The sequence below is a fragment of the Salmo salar genome, chromosome 04 (genome assembly GCF_965601325.2).
Source record: "Salmo salar chromosome 04, fSalSal1, whole genome shotgun sequence".
Lineage (NCBI taxonomy): Eukaryota > Metazoa > Chordata > Actinopteri > Salmoniformes > Salmonidae > Salmo > Salmo salar.
In genome coordinates this window covers 79,308,774-79,328,324 of record NC_138294.1, presented here as the reverse complement: position 1 = coordinate 79,328,324, position 19,551 = coordinate 79,308,774, and the positions used below count along the sequence as shown (strand labels likewise).

The window sequence follows — 19,551 nt, the reverse complement described above, 5'->3', positions numbered from 1 at the left end:
GCCTAATATCAGCCTTAATCAACCATCCTGCATGACCTTGACATCCCATGTTATCAATATCACTGCAGATTTGGGTTTACATATTGTCAACGCTTTGCCAATTTGTTTTTTTATTTACCCACTATCATGTGCTTTTGTGAAGCAATGGAATCTTTGGTTTCACTTCAAATGACAGCGTTGGGGGTTCATGAATTCAACCATGTAAATAATTAAGTACGTTCTACTTACTTACATGGTTATTAATTAGCCTACTCTGTGCTTGCCAGGTTTTAGGATGATAGGCATATCCATTCAAGCTAAAACAGTTACCAAGTTCTTTTCTTTTACTCAAGCTGGAAGCTCCCCAGAAGTGCCCTTCTGAATGTTCTCAAGCGTAGTTGCTGTTTACCGTCTGCTCATCACTGAGTTGTGTCTCTACTGCCATCCAGTGGTGATGTGACCAACTGCAGCCTTATGTCTCTCTATAGAACAGGCCCTTCACGTCCTTCAAGACCTACCCACAGGACCCAACTCATTTCAAGCTCTCTCAGTAATGTCATCATTCAGTTAGTAAAAAATGTTTGAATGTGTTTTATCATCACATACATTTCACTGCACCTATCCAGTGTGTTGTTTTACAGGATCAGCCATAGTAGTAAGGGACCCCTGGAACAAATTAGGGTTACTATAGGTGCCTTGCTCATGGGCACAGACAGGTTTTTCACCTTGTTGGCTCAGGTACTCAACCAGCAACCTTTCGGTTACTAACCCAATGCTCTAACACAGGGGTGTCAAACTCATTCCACGCTGGGCCATGGCTGCAGGTTGTTGTATTTTTCCTTCATTTAAAACATAGACAACAAGGTGAGGGGAGTTCCTTACTAATCAGTGACCTTAATTCATCAATCAAGTACAAGGGAGGAGCAAAAACCTGCAGAGAGTAGGCCTTCCATGGAATGAGTTTGACAAACGTGCTCTAACCAATAGGCTAAGTGCAGCCCCATGCAGAACCATGAAAGGTCACAATGCCATTGACCTGGGGTGGGCAACTCCAGTCCTTGAGGGCCTGATTGGTGTCACACATCCCTACCAAACACAGCTGATTAATCAAATTGCATTCTAAACTGAAGATCATGATTAGGTGATTATTGGAGTCAGGTGTGTTAGCTGGCACAAAACTGTAACACCAATCAGGCCACTGAGGACTGGAATTGCCCACCCCTGCCATTGACACTGTTTAGGATTACTCACTAGGGAGCTGGCATAAATCAACAAAGATATGACTGGTATAACTCAGAGCAAAGTACACAGTGAGGGAAAAAAGTATTTGATCCCCTGCTGATTTTGTACATTTGCCCACTGACAAAGAAATGATCAGTCTATAATTTTAATGGTAGGTTTATTTGAACAGTGAGAGACAATAACAAAAAAATCCAGAAAAACACATGTCAAAAATTTTATAAAATGATTTGCATTTTAATGAGGGAAATAAGTATTTGACCCCTCTGCAAAACATGACTTAGTACTTGGTGGCAAAACCCTTGTTGGCAATCAGAGGTCAGACATTTCTTGTAGTTGGCCACAAGGTTTGCACACATCTCAGGAGGGATTTTGTCCCACTCCTCTTTGCAGATCTTCTCCAAGTCATTAAGGTTTCGAGGCTGACGTTTGGCAACTCGAACCTTCAGCTCCCTCCACAGATTTTCTATGGGATTAGGGTCTGGAGACTGGCTAGGCCACTCCAGGACCTTAATGTGCTTCTTCTTGAGCCACTCCTTTGTTGCCTTGGCCGTGTGTTTTGGGTCATTGTCATGCTGGAATACCCATCCACGACCCATTTTCAATGCCCTGGCTGAGAGAAGGAGGTTCTCACCCAAGATTTGATGGTACATGGCCCCGTCCATCGTCCCTTTGATGCGGTGAAGTTGTCCTGTCCCCTTAGCAGAAAAACACCCCCAAAGCATAATGTTTCCACCTCCATGTTTGATGGTGGGGATGGTGTTCTTGGGGTCATAGTCAGCATTCCTCCTCCTCCAAACACGGCCAGTTGAGTTGATGCCAAAGAGCTCCATTTTGGTCTCATCTGACCACAACACTTTCACCCAGTTGTCCTCTGAATCATTGATGTTCATTGGCAAACTTCAGACGGGCATGTATATGTGCTTTCTTGAGCAGGGGGACCTTGCGGGCGCTGCAGAATTTCAGTCCTTCACGGCGTAGTGTGTTACCAATTGTTTTCTTGGTGACTATGGTCCCAGCTGCCTTGAGAGCATTGACAAGGTCCTCCCGTGTAGTTCTGGGCTGATTCTTCACCATTCTCATGATCATTGCAACTCCACGAGGTGAGATCTTGCATGGAGCCCCAGGCCGAGGGAGATTGACAGTTCTTTTGTGTTTCTTCCATTTGCGAATAATCGCACCAACTGTTATCACCTTCTCACCAAGCTGCTTGGCGATGGTCTTGTAGGTCTACAATCTTGTCCCTGACATCCTTGGAGAGCTCTTTGGTCTTGGCCATGGTGGAGAGTTTGGAATCTGATTAATTGCATCTGTGGACATATGTCTTTTATACAGGTAACAAGCTGAGATTAGGAGCACTCCCTTTAAGAGTGTGCTCCTAATCTCAGCTCGTTACCTGTATAAAAGACAGCTGGGAGACAGAAATCTTTCTGATTGAGAGGGGGTCAAATACTTATTTCCCTCATTAAAATGCAAATCAATGTATAATTTTTTTTACATGTTTTTCAGGATTTTTTGTTGTTATTCTGTCTCACTGTTCAAATAAACCTACCATTCAAATTATGGACTGATCATTTCTTTGTCAGTGGGCAAACGTACAAAATCAGCAGGGGATCAAATACTTTTTTCCCCTCACTGTATTTCTGTCATCATACAAGACAACTTTAGCAATGGAACGATTCAGCAGTTACTGTAAAGTTATGTGGTCATGACAGGCTCATTTCCAAATACATGAATTCCCGTGTGGCTCAGTAAGTAGAGCATGGCGCTTGCAATGTGGGTGAGAGCATCTGCTAAATGACTGAAATGTAAAAATAAAGAGCATTAATTTCTCTTCACGATGAATACAACTAACTTTTTGATGACTCTTACAACCTGCTGTGGAGATAAATTAAATTACAAGAAATGTAAAACAGATTAACATTTATTAATAGCAAATGAAGCATTAGCAAGAGACAAAAAGGGACCCATATACAATTGTGCTTTATAGAATCTCTACAGTTGATTGCAAATGCAGTGTTCATCCACCACATGCTATATGAAAGCTACACAACACCGTATTTCTGTTCCATGCATGACATCTCCCTCCCATGCTTTAGCGATTGTCGTGACACCAGAGTGCGCACAGCTCCTGACAGAGCTGAAATCCACCACCTATTTACAATGCTTTAGCCTGGTCCCAGATTTAGGCTGTTTACACAGGAAGCCAAAATCTGATATTTTGTTGATTAAGATTGGCCTTTTGACAAATCAGATCAGCTCTGAAAAAGATCTGATGTGATTGGTGAAAAGACCAATTAGTGGAAAAAATATCAGAATTGGGCTGCTTGTGTAGACGCAGCCTTTGTGCCCTTTCCAATGCCATCGCTCATTGTCAAGGCAAACATGCTCGTCATGACAATGAGTGAACGAGTTGGAACAAACAGACTGGCACTCAGGCTAATGCTTCTTCTCTGTACTGAAAAGACAGTGGAAAATTAACAGCGATTGACAAGTGCATGAGAATTGATAATTCTGGATTCATGTCACAGGATAATGGCATTATAACTGAAGACTCGTTAAGGTAATGACGAGTGAGCGACGGTGGTTGTTATCGTTTCCTCCAGACTGAGTCTACGTCACAAATGGTAACCCATTCCCTACACAATACACTACTTTTGACCAGAGCCAAAGGGCTCTGGTCAAAAGTAGTGCACTACATAAGGAATAGGGTGCCATTTGGGATGCATCTGTCCCCAGAGCAGGGAGAGAGTGCTGATTGATCTAAGGTAATCGGTGTCTTCGGTGCTTTACATGCACATTAGGCCACATGAAGAGTGCAGATTTCTGATAAAAAGAGGAGAATGAACGACCGAACAAATAGAAAGGAGGACCAGTCCTGGGATAAGTGTATAGCAATCTGGGAAACGTGTTAATAAGACCAGTAAAATGCCAGATTATGGAAAAATACAATTACAGGGAATAACTGCCACCATATCACAATGTGGTGGTGTGTTCTGTCATGTCAATAAAAGTCAAGTGAGGATGGATTTAGCATAAGAAATAACCACAACATAAATAATTGTCAGTATTGCTGTAAAAATGATCATTTTTATTAAGGTCTATATTTTGTAGTATAGTTCTCCAACTCCGGTCCTCCAGTACCCCCCCCAACACAATACATTTTTGTTGTAGCCCAGGACAACAACAAAAAACACCCGATTCATCTTGTCAAGGGCTTGATTAGTTGACAAGTAGAGACCAGGTGTGCTTGTCCAGGGCCACAACAAAAATATGTAATGTTGGGGGGGTACTGGAAGACAGGATTTGGGAAACACTGGTGTAGTATGCTGTATTCCTACAGTATTAACTTCTACAACTACAAATGCTTTGTGGCTAATCACTACAAATAGCCGTCATTCATTGCTAGGCAAACTAGTTACTAACAAGCAAAGTATCACAACATATTTATCTTGATATTGATTCTGACAATCTATACATCAAAATGTTCTGTGTGTGTTATCTGCAAAAGAAAAGGAGAGCAAAACTATATTAAGTGTAGAAGGACAGTAAGGCTTAAACATGGTGAGAATGTTTTTCATATAGACCAGTGTAATTGTCACCAAAATAAGTCATTTCCAAACTCAGAGTATGGTTAACAAAACAAAGAGTAATATGGATGTACGTGGATGTACGTGGATGAACATTGAAACCGTGTAGGCTGTCGATTACAGAGATGAAGTACCATCAAACTCCCTCCTGCCCAGGATTGTCCTGAAGCAAGAGGAAGTGGGGCAAGCGAGCATTTCAACAATGCAGCCGGAAACAGGTTTGTTCAATTCAGTTCAGTCTTTTCAAATTCCTTCTCTGCTCAGAAAATGTAATCTTGAGTCATCTTGAGGGAAGGCATGGCGTCGTTGACATTCTGGTCCAGCCGATGGTACTCCACATTGTTGCGAGAGCACAGGCCGTCCCTCCAGCGCCGACTCTGGGCCAGGAGGAAGATCTGGAGAGAGGGGAATATTCAAATTGACCTTTAACCTTTTTAAAATGGTAACCTGAACCAGTATTCATAAAGCGTCTCAGAGTTGCAGAGCTGATCTAGGCTCAGGCCCCCTCTGTCCATGAAATCATACTCTAAAAAGGCAAAAATGTGTAAGTCGCTCTGGATAAGAGCGTCTGCTAAATGACGTAAATGTAAAAATGATCTGAAATTAGAACTTCTACTCTGAAATGCTTCATACATACAGATGAAAAAGTAACTGCACTAAGCGCTATCAGGATGATTTACAAAGAAACAGAGGCATGAATGGGGATTCCCCACACAAAAAAATGTGGCTTGTCTACCCATTAGGGTAATGAAGTCTCTCAAAGCCAACTGCAAAAGGAGGCTACATAATCATCATAAGTGTGGGAATTTGTGTGTAAAGTGACCATTTCAAGACAAAGCCTAACTGAAGAAAACCAACCCAAATATGTTTTAGAATAGTCATGCTTGGTCCTTCCTACTACAGATAATAAGAGTGCTTCTCCTTACATCTCCTGCCGTTTTGCAGGTTAAGCAAAGTGGCTACCCACTGCTTCAGCCTCTCCAACCTAATATGCATTGTAGAAAATGCACTCGGAAAGTATTCAGACTCCTTGACTTTTTCCACATTGTTACGTTACAGCCTTATTCTAAAATGTATTAAATACCATTTTTTCCTCATCAATCTACACACAATACCCCATAATGACAGACTCAAATCTGAGCTCAGGTGCATCCCGTTTCCATTGATCATCCTTGAGATGTTTCTACAACTTGATTGGAGTCCACCTGTGGTAAAGTCAATTGATTGGACATGATTTGGAAAGGCACACACACATCTATATAAGGTCCCAAAGTTGACAGTGCACGTCAGAGCAAAAACCAAGCCGTGAGGTCGAAGGAAGTGTCCGTAGAGCTGGGGAAGGGTACCAAAACATTACTGCATCATTGAAGGTCCCCAAGTTCAGTGGCCTCCAAGATGAGCAAAGTACAGAGAGGTCCTTGATGAAAACCTGCTCCAGAGCGCTCAGGACCTCAGACTGGGCAAAGTTTCACCTTCCAACAGGACAACGACCCTAAGCACACCGCCAAGACAACGCAGGAGTGACTTCAGAAAAGGTCTCTGAACGTCCTTGAGTGGCCCAGCCAGAGCCCGGACTTAAACCGGATCAAACATTTCTGGAGAGACATGGAAATAGCTGTGCAGCGACGCTCCCAATCCAACCTGAGAGCTTGAGAGGATCTGCAGAAACTCCCCAAATACAGGTGAGCCAAGCTTGTAGTGTCACACCCAAGAAGACTCTAGGCTGCAATCGCTGCTAAAGGTGCTTCAACAAAGTACTGAGTAAAGGGTCTGAATACGCATGTAAATGTGATTTCAGTTGAATTTTTTATAAATTTGCAACAATGTCTAAACCTGTTTTTGATTTGTCATTATGGGGTATTGTGTGTAGATTGATGAGGACAAAACTCAGTACATGTCGCAAGGTATGTACACAAATCCTGGAAGCTGAAAATGTCCCAGATCTTCCATGGCCTGCATACTCACCAGACATGTCACCCAATGAGCATGTTTGAGATGCTCTGGATTGACGTGTACGAAAGCAGGTACCAGTTCCCGCTAATATCAAGCAACTTGGCACAGCCATTGAATAGGAGTGGGCCAACATTCCATAGGCCACAATCAACAGCCTGATCTACTCTGTGAAGGAGATGTTGCGCTGCATGAGGCAAATGGTGGTCACACCAGATACTGTCTGGGTTTCTGATCTATGCCCCTACCCTTTTTATTTTTTAAGGTATCTGTGCCCAACAGATGCATATGTACACGTCAGTCTCAACCTCTTTCATATCGTCCGAGATCCCTAAAGATTGGAAAGCTGCCGCGGTCATCCCGCTCTTCAAAGGGGGTGACACCAGAGATCCAAACTGTTACAGACCTATTTCCATCCTGCCCTGCCTATCTAAAGTCTTCGAAAGCCAAGTTAATAAACAGATCACTAACCATTTCAAATCCCACAGTACCTTCTCCACTGTGCAATCCGGTTTCCGAGCCGGTCATGGGTGCACCTCAGCCACGCTCAAGGTACTAAACGATATCATAACCGCCATCAATAAAAGACAGTACTGTGCAGCCGTCTTCATCGACCTGGCCAAGGCTTTCGACTCTGTCAATCACCGTATTCTTATCAGCAGACTCATTAGCCTTGGTTTTTCTAATGACTGCCTCGCCTGGTTCACCAACTACTTTGCAGACAGAGTTCAATGTGTCAAATCGGAGGGCATGTTGTCCGGACCTCTGGCAGTCTATGGGGGTACCACAGGGTTCAATTCTCAGGCCTACTCTTTTCTCTGTATATATCAATGATGTCGCTCTTGCTGCGGGCGATTCCCTGATCTACCTCTACGCAGACGACACCATTCTGTATACTTCTGGCCCTTCCTTGGACACTGTGCTAACAAACCTCCAAATGAGCTTCAATGCTATACAACACTCCTTACGTGGCCTCCAACTGCTCTTAAACGCTAGCAAAACCAAATGCATGCTTTTCAACCGTTCGCTGCCCGCACCTGCCCGCTCAGCTAGCATCACCACCCTGGACGGTTCCGACCTAGAATATGTGGACAACTATTAATACCTAGGTGTTTGGTTAGACTGTAAACTCTCCTTCTAGACTCATATTAAACATCTCCAATCCAAAATTAAATCTAGAATCGGATTTCTATTTCACAACAAAGCCTCCTTCAATAAACGCCGTGAAACTTACCCTAGTAAAACTGACTATCCTACCGATCCTCGACGATGTCATCTACAAATTAGCTTCCATTACTCTACTCAGCAAACTGGATGCAGTCATTCGTTTTGTTACCAAATCACCTTATACCACCCACCACTGCGACCTGTATGCTTTAGTCGGCTGGCCCTCGCTACATATTCGTCGCCAGACCCACTGGCTCCAGGTCATCTATAAGTCTATGCTAGGTAAAGCTCCGCCTTATCTCAGTTCACTGGTCACGATAACACCCACCCGTAGCACACGTTCCAGCAGGTATATCTCACTGATCATCCCCAAAGCCAACACCTCATTTGGCCGCCTTTCCTTCCTTTTCGCTGAAGTTGGAGACTTATTTCCCTCACCAACTTTAAACATCAGCTACCTGAGCTGCAAACCGATCGCTGCAGCTGTACATAGTCCATCTGTAAATTGCCCACCCAATCTACCTACCTCATCACCATACTGTTTTTATTTTATTTACTTTTCTGCTCTTTTGCACACCAGTATTTCTATTTGCACATCATCATATGCTCATTTATCACTCCAGTGTTAATCTGCTAAATTAGAATTATTCGCTCCTATGGCCTATTTATTGCCCACCTCATGCCTTTTGCACACACTGTATATAGACTTTTTTCTACTGTGTCATTGACTTGTTTATTGTGTTATTGGCTTGTTTATTGTTTACTCCATGTGTAACTCTGTGTTGTTGTCTGTGTCACACTGCTTTGCTTTATCTTGGCCAGGTTGCAGTTGTAAATGAGAACTTGTTCTCAACTTGCCTACCTGGTTAAATAAAGGTGAAATAAAAATAAATGTGTATTCCCAGTCATGTGAAATCCATAGTAAATGCATGTTGCATTTATATTTTTGTTGAAGATAAGAGTACAACAGAATACAACTGTCTTGAATGGATTAATAAAGTATTCTTCCTCTGCTTACCTTCCTCTTGTTGTGGTAGGTGACGTATACGATGGCCACCAGGAAGGCCAGGATGACCAAGTGGAAGAAGAAGTGCGAGTCCTCATCCTGGATGGTGTAGATGTTGGTGTCCTTCATATGCACGTCTATCTTCCCAGCATTATCTGCTGGTCTGAGCACCACCGGGTCATTGTCTGCGTCCACCATGATGTCGTCCTCGTCGTTGAAGTTCAGAGGCGCCTTAACTGCTGGCCCCAGGTCATAGTCGCCGTCCTCATCGTCGTCCTCATTTTCTCTGTCGTACACGTCAGTCTCTGCCTGGGAGTCTAGATTGTCCTCTTGCTCATCCTCTGTAGGGTTCATGCGACTGACAAGCTTGGTGTTGGAGGCAGAGCTTGGTTTCTCCATTGTGGGCTTGGATGTGATGGTGCTGATGGCTGGATCTGCAGCCATGGTAAAGGTGGCAGCAGCATCTGCATCAGTGGGATTGGGAAGTAGTTCTTCAGTAGTCCGTCCTGCTTCCTTGCCACCACTTTTATTAATAATGGCAGGGGATTCAGCTATAACCTCCCCTTTGGTGGCCGGTGCGACATATGCTGTTACGCCATCGATAGGTGCATCCTTGATGGGTGTGGTAGCATCCTTGATGGGTGTGGTAGCATCTTCTAAAGGTGTGGTAGCGTCCTTGATAGGCGTATCACTCTCATTGGGTGTAGCAGCAGCATCCTTTAAGTCTGCTGTTACAGCCTTAATGACTGCTGTGTCAACCTCAATAGATGTTCTAGCTTTGTCATTGGTTACTGTGTCTGCCTTGCTGTCTGTTGTACCAGTGCTGTCGGCTGTTGCTGCACCCTTGCTGGCGGTTGCCAAAGGCAAGGAGTGATCTGAACCAACAACTCCTGGATTCAGAGGTGGTTGAACCTCAACTGAATCTGGAAATGAGAGAGATGGGAATTGAAAACAATCACCGCATTCATTTGAACATTTGTTCACATTCCACACTTCTCAGAACAAGTCGTGGGCTTTCACCGTTTTGTAGCCTTTAGTGGAACAATGTAGCCAAGTGATAGGCCTAATCAAATTTTACACAATACACACATCTTATCATTCTACGTCTGACCTGTAATGTTTGTCATTGCGCCATCACTTTGAATGATTTTGTATTAGATAACCTACCGTTAGTTTCTTTGCCCTCTGAGTTTCAGTATACATTTCACTGTAAAAATGTGCAGTGTACAGTAAATACCAGCTTAATTTATATGCAGTTTAAGTGTACAAGATGTTCAGTCGGGCATCTAATGAGGGGGATGTTTGTTCTAGCACCTTCCATCTCAATCAATGACACGATTCAACCAGAGTCAACATGATTTTATACTCCTGGGACTTTTATAGGCGTCGTCCAAGCTGAGGGTTAAGCTGGGCATGGAAAGTCGGAGGAATTGAGCCCCTAAGTTAGCAGTCCCCATGAAGAAAGGGAGTATTCATTCCTGAGGCTACTGCCAGCATAAACATTGAATAAAAGGGAGACCTTTGTCGCAACGACCGCGTTACACATTCATTTGCGACTAAACACACCCTCTAACTAGTAAGTGACTGGAAAGTATCCTCCGTCGGCTTTGTAAAGGGAGGGACATCCCAATAATACGCAACATGTTGTCTACTGAAATGTCCCAAAGTCTAACGATTTCTTCCCTCTTGCAATGTCTGTCAATCTCTCCTACATCACAAATACTGCTCTCCTCACACGTTAAACACCAGTGTAGGACGACACCTCAGATGGCACCTTTCTGTAACTCAAGAAACTCTGGGGCAATCCCAGCATCTCCTCACACAGTGTATGGGCTACTGTTGGGAATGGTTAGATTTCTCAGAGAACACTTATGGATATTGGATAGCATGCAATGTCAATTTGGATGCCTGTAAAACAGGCCACATGGGTTCGCTTTCCCTGAATGTGGCATCAAGCAATGCTCCTAAGAGGAACTCTGAACAGTTCGACTATGGCACACAAAGGGAACATAGACTGGCTATAGGAGACGATAAGGCCAGAGATAGTGTGCAAAATGCAATCTCTTCTCAAAATATGATTTTTGTAAGTCACTTTCAGAAGGCGAAAAGGAGGCTATTGGAAAAGTATTCCTGGCCTCCTGAGTGGCGCAACGATCTAAGGCACTGCATTGCAGCGCTAGAGGCGTCACACATACCCTGGTTTGTTCCCAGGCGATGTCACAACTAGCCGTGATTGGGAGTCCTATAGGGCGGCGCACAATTGGCCCAGCGTCGTCCGGGTTAGGGGGGTGGTTGGCCGTCATTGTAAATAAGAATTTGTTCTTAACTGATTTGCCTAGTTAAATAAAATGTAAAAATAAAGTATTCCCATGAAGACAAGCTTTATATCAATCTCTAATACAGCATTGGCAAGTCAAACATAGACATTAAAATCATGTGCAGACAGAACCCCCCGCCCCCCAAAAAATGTAAGAAACTTAGAAAACTAGCTATAGGCCTGCCTTAGATAAGGTCATATTTTTGTTGAAATTTCCTTGTTGGAAATGTCTAGCCTTGTGTAGCCTCTTATTTTAGAGAACAGTGACACTGTTTCACTGACACGGATGCTTATTATTTCAGATATATGGTGAGGGACACCTGGTCAGACAGTCCCTCTTTTTCTCACACCTGAAATTAGAGTCCAGGACCCTCAAGGCGCACACAGGCTAGCTTGTCAACACCAAAGAGAGTAATCTATAGTGACTATTCTAAACACTAATCCATTGTGCTACTAGCTAGCTAACTACCTCTCTGTAGCTGGGATTCAAGTTAATGGCACGTGCACAAGTACAGTGAATTCCCTTTCTTGCTAGCTCGAATCCCAAAAATGCAGTAATCAATATAGCACTAAAAATAAAAAAGGTAGAACAAAAACACACGAGAAATAAAGGAAATAAGAACACGAGAAGTAAGCTAGCCTATATACAGGGTCAGTGCCAATACCATATTTACAATGTGCAGGGATACTGGAGTGATAAAGGTAGTATGTATAGGGGTAAGGTGACTAGGCATCAGGATATGATAAACCGAGTAGCAGCAACATATATGTTGATTGTATGGGAGTGTGTGTGTGTGTAGTCAGTGTAAATGTGTGCATGTTGTGTGTGGTGTCAGTGTAGAGTCCGGTGAGTGTGCATAGAGACGGTGCAAAAATAAACGGCCAACTCAGTCAGTGTAGACATTTTGTTAGCTATTTAGCAGTCTAATGACTTTGGGATAGAAGCTGCTCCGGAACGGGTTGGTCCCAGACTTGATCCACCAGTACCACTTGCTGTGCGGAAACAAAGAGAACAGTCTGTGGCTGGAGTATAACGATTTTCCGGGACTTGCTTTCACGCCACCTGATTTAGAGGTCCTGGATGGGAGGGAATTCAGCCCCGATAATGTACTGGCCTGTCCGCACCAACCTCTGTAGCACCACGCGATCTAGGGCGGTGCTGTTGCCATAATAAGCAGTGATGCAGCAAGTCAAGATGCTCTCAAATGGTGCAGCTGTAGAACATCAGGAATTGAGGACCCACGCCAAACCTTTTCCACCTTCTTCACAACTGTGCGCGTTAGTGATTTGACACCGAGGAACTTGAAGCTCTTGACCGGCTCCACTGCAGCCCCTTCAGTGTGGATGGGGGCGTGCTCAATTTTATTCCATTCCAGCCATTACTATGAGCCTGTCCTCCTCAATTAAGGTGCCACTGGCTGCCTGGGATTGTCACATAGGTATTCCTCTTATCTAGGTGGATGAAGGCAGTGTGGAGTGGAATTGAGATTGCATTGTCAATAGATCGGTTGGGGCGGCATGCAAATTGGAGTGGTTCTAGGATGTCTGGGATGATGGAGTTGATGTGTGCCATAACCAACCTTTCAAAATCACTTAATGATTATAGATGTGAGTGATAAAGGCCGGTAGTCATTGTGGCATGAAGCATTATAGTTATTGGGAACAGGAATGAAGACATGTGGAGATTAAAGACTGGGACAAGGAGAGGTTGAAAAAACCATGAACTAGGCTTGGACGACACCCTGTTATACTGTATAAACGATCTATTTCGAAATACCGACAGTATGATTATCAATTCTGTTTTTGGGGTGCGGTTGGGGGCAACCCCGCCTCGCAGGAGCTGCATGCTACGGCATGCTTATTAGCTATATGTTAAATATAACAAATCTAAGATGTGTCAAATAAACTATATCCAACTCAGGGCTCCGGCTATGCATTTGGTTTGCTAACTTTCTAGATTAATGGCTAGATGTCAAGATCAAACTTCTGTTACAGCAGAGACATTTTTTGTGTGCACATTCAGCAATCTGCGAAGTCTTGCATCTCGCTTATCGCAATATCTGCAGTGCTGCTCATGGCAACGTCATTTCGCTGAGTCTACCTTTAAAATACACTTTCAATATTCCATAAGAAATAGATTCAAATAATAGAAATAAAGAGACTTTCCATTTAACTTGACATTCAACAGTGGGTGGGCCGACGGTCATCCTTGTGGTAGTAATTTAAAATGTTCAATTTAACGTGTACCAGCTAAATTGCAGTGGTCTGAAGGAACAGTCTCTGCATTATATTTCTATTTTTGAAATGACACCCACCCTGTATTCAAGAGTATGCTGTGTTAACCAATGGTGGGCACAACGCACATAAACCTCAGATTATGTAAATTAGGGTCCAAGCTACAACAAAAATGTTCATGTGTTTAGATAATTGATGTTAAAGCCCAAACATTTTTTTTATAAATTGACAATGTTTGCAAGCTTTTACATGGTATGCAAAACGGTCAACATTGAGCAACTCTCACATATACTCCCTCTCCGGCACGCGAGGTAGTCAGACTGCTCATTGTTACGCACACCTGTCACCTGGACTCAATCACCTGCCTGATTACCTTCCATATAAAACTGTCCCTCCCGTCAGTTCTTTCCCTAGCCGTTATTGACTCTGCGTTCCATGTCTGTATGCTGCTTGTGTTTATCCATGTCTGTTTATTTATCAAATTATTCTCTGCCTGTACTTGCTTCCCGACTCCCAGCATACAGGGCGGCAAGAAGCCTAGTGGTTAGAGCGTTGGACTAGTAACCGAAAGGTTGCAAGATCGAATCCCCGAGCTGACAAGGTAAAAATCTGTCGTTCTGCCCCTGAACAAGGCAGTTAACCCACTGTTCCTAGGCTGTCATTGAAAATAAGAATTTGTTCTTAACTGGCTTGCCTAGTTAAATAAAACATTGAAAAATTTTTTTTTAAAAAATACATTACAGCAACTCCATCTGAATGTTTTGGCACGCAGGTCCAAAAAGTCACGTTGCCCACTTCTACCATGGGGAAATGGAAAGGTCCATTAAAATAAGGGTTGAGGTCAAAAAGTGATTGAAATCAAATATTACGACCTATTAATCAGATTAGTTAGTTGTTAAGAATGCATGAAAGATTATGCGGCCTTCAAAACAACTGGAAACTGACTTCAGTGTGTTCACAATAACTGGGATCTCGGGGGGGGGGGGGGGGGTAGGTGTCTTAGAGGGCAGGTAGTATGCCCCCCTCAGATGCTAACAGCGAATACAGGGCAGTCAAATTCTTATGCCAACCCTGACATTATCAAGGCCATCTTTGAGAAACTGGCCATTATTGAAAAAAGAGACTATTTTCAAATCAATGGAGTCTCTCTCAGCCACTGTGCAGCAGCTCCTCAATCAGGTGTCAACCCACAGTGAAAAAAATACTGACAATGGAAGCTGAAATACAGAAACTGCAACAGGTGAAATCTCCAGCTGCGACAGAATTCCAACTGCGACAGAATGTCATGGAAGTCCAGCGCCACAGCCGGAGATGGAACCTGAAACTGCATGGGGTGTGAGAACAAGACGGGAAGAACATACGGAGCGTTATCATCGACATCCTCTGCAAAGTAGCACCCAGGATTCGAGACAAGCTCCCGGACATCATCGACGTGGTGCACTGCCTGGGAAAGTGAAGGGATGACAGATCTCCGGACAACCATCATGCGGTTCACAATGAGAATCTACAGTATTGTCGGAAAGAAGCCAAGGAGTCCAGGCTTCTCATGGAGAATAAACTACGCATCAAAGAGGCTCTCACTCTAGAAGATGCTGCTGCAAGGGAAAAATGTTGACCGGTGGTAAAAAAATGCAAGAGAAGAAGGAAAGAGAGCATCTTTCAGCAGCCCTTCTGCATTTATTGATGGAAAGAAGATCGATTGCCAGGACATCAAGTGAATGTCATGTGTACTGAATGTTTTGAAAACACTGTGCTCAGGTATATAGCTACATTGACTTAATCTATGTCGTCCTATTCTTTCTAAGTCAAATGAAAACGTTGAATTAGCTAAATTACTTGAGTAATAAGTCAATTGTCATTTTTATAGTCACCCTGTTTTATATCACCAGGTTGGTAAATGTGAATACGGGTTCATCGGAATGATCACAACTACCTCGGTTTAGGGTAGTCCAGTTCTCTCTAAGCGCAGGTTTCCTTACTAACTACCTAGCTTACTAGTTATTCATGTCGCTACACTGTATTTGTTTTCTTATTTTTGTCAGGTTAGGCAACGTTTTGAATTCAATGCACTAAATATTCTAACTCCAAACGCCAGGGGTTTACAAAACACTACATGTTGATTTCATTCTACTCCAGGAGACTCACTCCTGCGATTCAGATTCTAGTTTTTGGAAATCCCAATGGGGAAATACTATTTATTAGTCAGGGGTCTAACCACTCAGCTGGCACTATGATATTGCTTCATAAATTTAGGAGGTGATATTTCAAAGTCTTGTGTGTCCAAATATGGAAGATATTAATCTCCAATCTAAATAATGCTTGTTTTATTATATGCAATGTGTACAATTGTTAGATATTACTGCACTGTTGGAGCTAGGAAGAAGCATTTTGCAACACCCGCAATAACATCTGCTAAATGTGTGTATGTGACCAACAAAATGATATTTGATTCTCACACCTCAAATAAGACTTTCTTTTTGAATCTTGCTGATAAGCTTAGTGAGCTGCAAAACAAGTATACAAATACATGGCTTATAATAGCTGGAGACTTAATGAAACACCTCATAACTCTTTAGATAGATTTCCACCTAGACTAGCTCAAAGATCTCAATAGTAACATCACCTCATTTTGCAGTAAACTGACAGTGGTTGAAGCATGGCGGTTATTTAACACAAACTTAAAGGAATACACCTGGTGTAATAGGTCAATGATGGCCAGATCCAGAATGTATCCGTTTCATTTCTCCCCCACTTTTACAGTATGTACAAGAAGTCAAACATGCTCTTTTGACTGATGATGAAATGATATTATTGAATTTAGAATGTTCTGAAAAATCCAGTGGCATTCGAGGATTCCGGAAACGTAATTATTCACTCCTAAATGATCCAGTTTTTAACAGCATAAAGAACTTGATCATAGACTTATTTCAAATTATTTAGAACCAAAGCCTGAAAGTAATTGAGAAATATTTAAATTTTAAAAAGTAAGATATCACCATTACACTTAATAAATGAAATGTTCTTTTAGAAAGGGATACCTTTACAGCAGAGGAAGAAACAGATCAAATGTACATTGCGTTAGCTAAAGAGCTAAAAATGGGTTGAGGGTTAGAAAAACAAGCTCATTTTTTGCTCTTGAAAAAAGGAACTAGAAGAGAATCTCTTTCTACCTCATATTGACAATACCTTGTAAAGACCCCCAAGATCATCTCTAGCTTTGTGTATTCTTTGTATGAAAATCTGTATAAATCAAATTTTAATAGAATGTGAACATTTTATGGAACATGTCCATGATCATGTTCCAATTATTCAGGTCCATATGTGAAGATGAGTTTTCTGTAGTATAGATTAGAGATGCTCTTAAATCTATGAAGGGCAAAGCACCTGGAACAGATGGTCTTTCTGTGGAATTTTATTTACACTGTTGGGGACATTTAGAGGGACCAGTATTCAACATGTTCCAAGAATGTCTAGCGGCGATGATTACTACCATGAAACAAGGGGTTATTTCCTTAATACCAAAACCTGATAAAGATCCCCTTTTCATAGATAATTTGAGACCTATTAAATACATATTATAAACGTTTGCATATGCTAAGACATAAAAATGGGCCTAAACCACCTCATTAATGAAACCCAAACGTGTTTCATGAAAGGTCGCCAGATCAGCTGTAACATTAGGTTAGTTTTAGACTTGATTACGCTGATTCAATTGACTCAAAGGCTATTATTTTATTCCTCGAATTTTGTAAACATTTGATACAATTGAACACAAATTCCTAAAACATACGTTGTATACTTCTGGTTTCGGGACTAGCTTTGTCTCTTATCAATAGGTTTTATAAAAGATATGAATAGTTTGATTCTGCTTAATCGTAAAACATCTAAAATATTTAATACTCAGGGTTGCCCTATTTCAGCTCTCTTTTTCATTTTAGTTGTAGAATTACTATATACTAGCATTTTAAACAACCCTGAATTAAAAAGGAATTTCAATATTTGGAAAATAAATACAAATCTAAATTAGCAGACAATACAGCTCTGTTTCTAAAAGACAAGGATCAAGTTGCTATTGCACTTAATATTATAAAATCATTATCTTCTGCTCTGGATCTTAACTTCAATAAATGCGAAATATTATCCATACATAACTCAAATTACCAATCTGTTGAGAATATTCCAGTGATAGAAATGAAATATTTAGGGGTGCACATGGCAAAAACCCATATTTTCCATCATCTCAAATTGTCTCAGAGATGAAAAAACTAAATCCCTCTTTAATAACTGATTCCTGCATGACCTCTTATTGGAAGGATTTTATTGTCCAAAGCAGAGGGTCTGTGACATTGTCTACCCTGCTCTATCGCTATTTGGAGCTGATCAAACCAGCAAGGATAAACAAAACTTTCCTAGACTTTATTTTGAAGGAAAAAATAAATAAAAATACGTACGTCTAATATCAAAGTAAAGAGCTGATGGTGGGCTTGAAGTGCTAGATTTAATTGATAACAACAATACCTTTCAAGTAAACTGGATAAAAAGGATGTATGCTTAGCTCTGAATCTATATGGTACTTCATTCCCTGTCATTTTTATGAAATTGGGTGGTCTTCAATTTGTGGAAATGCAACTATTCTCCAGCAAAATTACCCATCAAACTGTGCTAATTTGATGAACATGCCCTTTTAACCTGGAAACTATATTATGTCCACAACTTCTCCCCACACAAGGCACTTCTGTGCAACAAAGATATTGTTGTTAAAAACAAGTCTTTATTCTTACCTAAGTGGTTTGAAAGTAATATTATATTTGTCCTTGATTTATTTGATAAAGGAGGAAATACTCTTATAGAAAGTTCTTAAACATAACTTCCAGTACATTAAATAATTTAATTCTACATGCAAAGCAATACCTTGAGGACTTAATGAAAGAACATTTCAAGATAGATGCACAATTTGTTAGGTTGCCCCCTGCTGGATAAGAAATGTAATAACACATTCTTAAGATTAATTTAACTCCAAGAACAATATCTCTCCTAGAGTGAAATTCTTCTAGAATGCATATACTGAAATTGAATGGAAGAAAGCTTGGTTTCTCCCACACATTTTCTATATCAAATCAACTTGCCTACCTGGTTAAACAAAGATAAAATAAGACCCATGTATTTACAATGAAAGATGTAATGTTATTATTGAAATGAAACGACTGAATTCTTCCTTAATTCTCTCGTAAATTGTATATGAAATCTGTCCCCAAATGCAATATAGTTTTACTTGAAATTCAATATTTAATCAAATCTCTAGAATTAGTCAACCAAAAAAAACTATTCTTACAATGCTATCATAGGTTTGTACAATTGTAACCCCAGACCTTATATATATTTGAAGTACTTTAACTTTGAAACTAAATTCATGTGTAGTGCATAATTTTTTTACTTTAAAATAACATTATGTTTATTCAGAGAAAATAAGTGTAGTTCGAGTTGGAATTCAGATTTTCCCAGTCGGAGCTCGTCAGAGATTTCTGAGTTCCCAGTTGTTTTCAACGCGTAATAACTTCTATTTCTGAGAGAATTGTCTGATATGTTCCTCGTCATCTGACACCTTGGCAAGTCACTAGGCGGCACAAGCTGGTCGTGTTGGAACTGTGAGCAAGCTAGCTAAGCTAGCTTACTCCCAACATAAAACCATAAATATTCCATGGCAACTTCATGGTGAATATTAAACATACCGTTTTCGGGTTCCAGCGGTGCCGAAATGCAGTCGAGAGGAAATAGTTGTAACAAGATAAACACAGCAAATGCACAGTGAATTTTCCAGCTACGTCTCGTCTCCCTGCAAGCCGCCATCTTTGTTGTGGGTGATTGTTGACGGGCGTGGTTAAGACGTGAAAAGCTGACCGAGAACAACAGAAACGAGAAACGCTGGCAGCATTCCAAACACTTAAGACACACTCAATCCCCTCAGCCCTCAAATTAAGTGGACACTTCTAGTGACGTTCCATAACGTCTGACGAGTATACACTTGCAGGACAAGGGGCGAGGGAGGAAGAACATTTTTAAATGGACCG

General features: G+C 41.6%; 1 protein-coding gene across 1 annotated transcript; it reads right to left on the bottom strand.

Annotated features, from left to right (window-relative positions):
* Positions 1 to 4,409: 4,409 nt before the first annotated feature.
* Positions 4,410 to 19,551, bottom strand: LOC106603818 (uncharacterized). Its single transcript, XM_014197983.3, has 3 exons — positions 19,213 to 19,551; positions 8,944 to 9,854; positions 4,410 to 5,203 (listed from the first exon to the last, which is right to left on the bottom strand). Exons 1-3 carry the CDS (start codon positions 19,328 to 19,330, stop codon positions 5,069 to 5,071), a joined length of 1,164 nt encoding a protein of 387 aa, XP_014053458.1. The 5' UTR covers positions 19,331 to 19,551; the 3' UTR covers positions 4,410 to 5,068.

Bases quoted from the DNA above. Each gene is read 5' to 3' on its own strand.
- LOC106603818 (XM_014197983.3), bottom strand. From the start codon at position 19,330: ATGGCGGCTTGCAGGGAGACGAGACGTAGCTGGAAAATTCACTGTGCA. The intron at 9,855-19,212 runs GTATGTTTAATA...TCTCATTTCCAG, and splicing joins ACCGCTGGAACCCGAAAACG to ATTCAGTTGAGGTTCAACCA. The intron at 5,204-8,943 runs GTAAGCAGAGGA...CCCTCTCTCCAG, and splicing joins CCTACCACAACAAGAGGAAG to ATCTTCCTCCTGGCCCAGAG.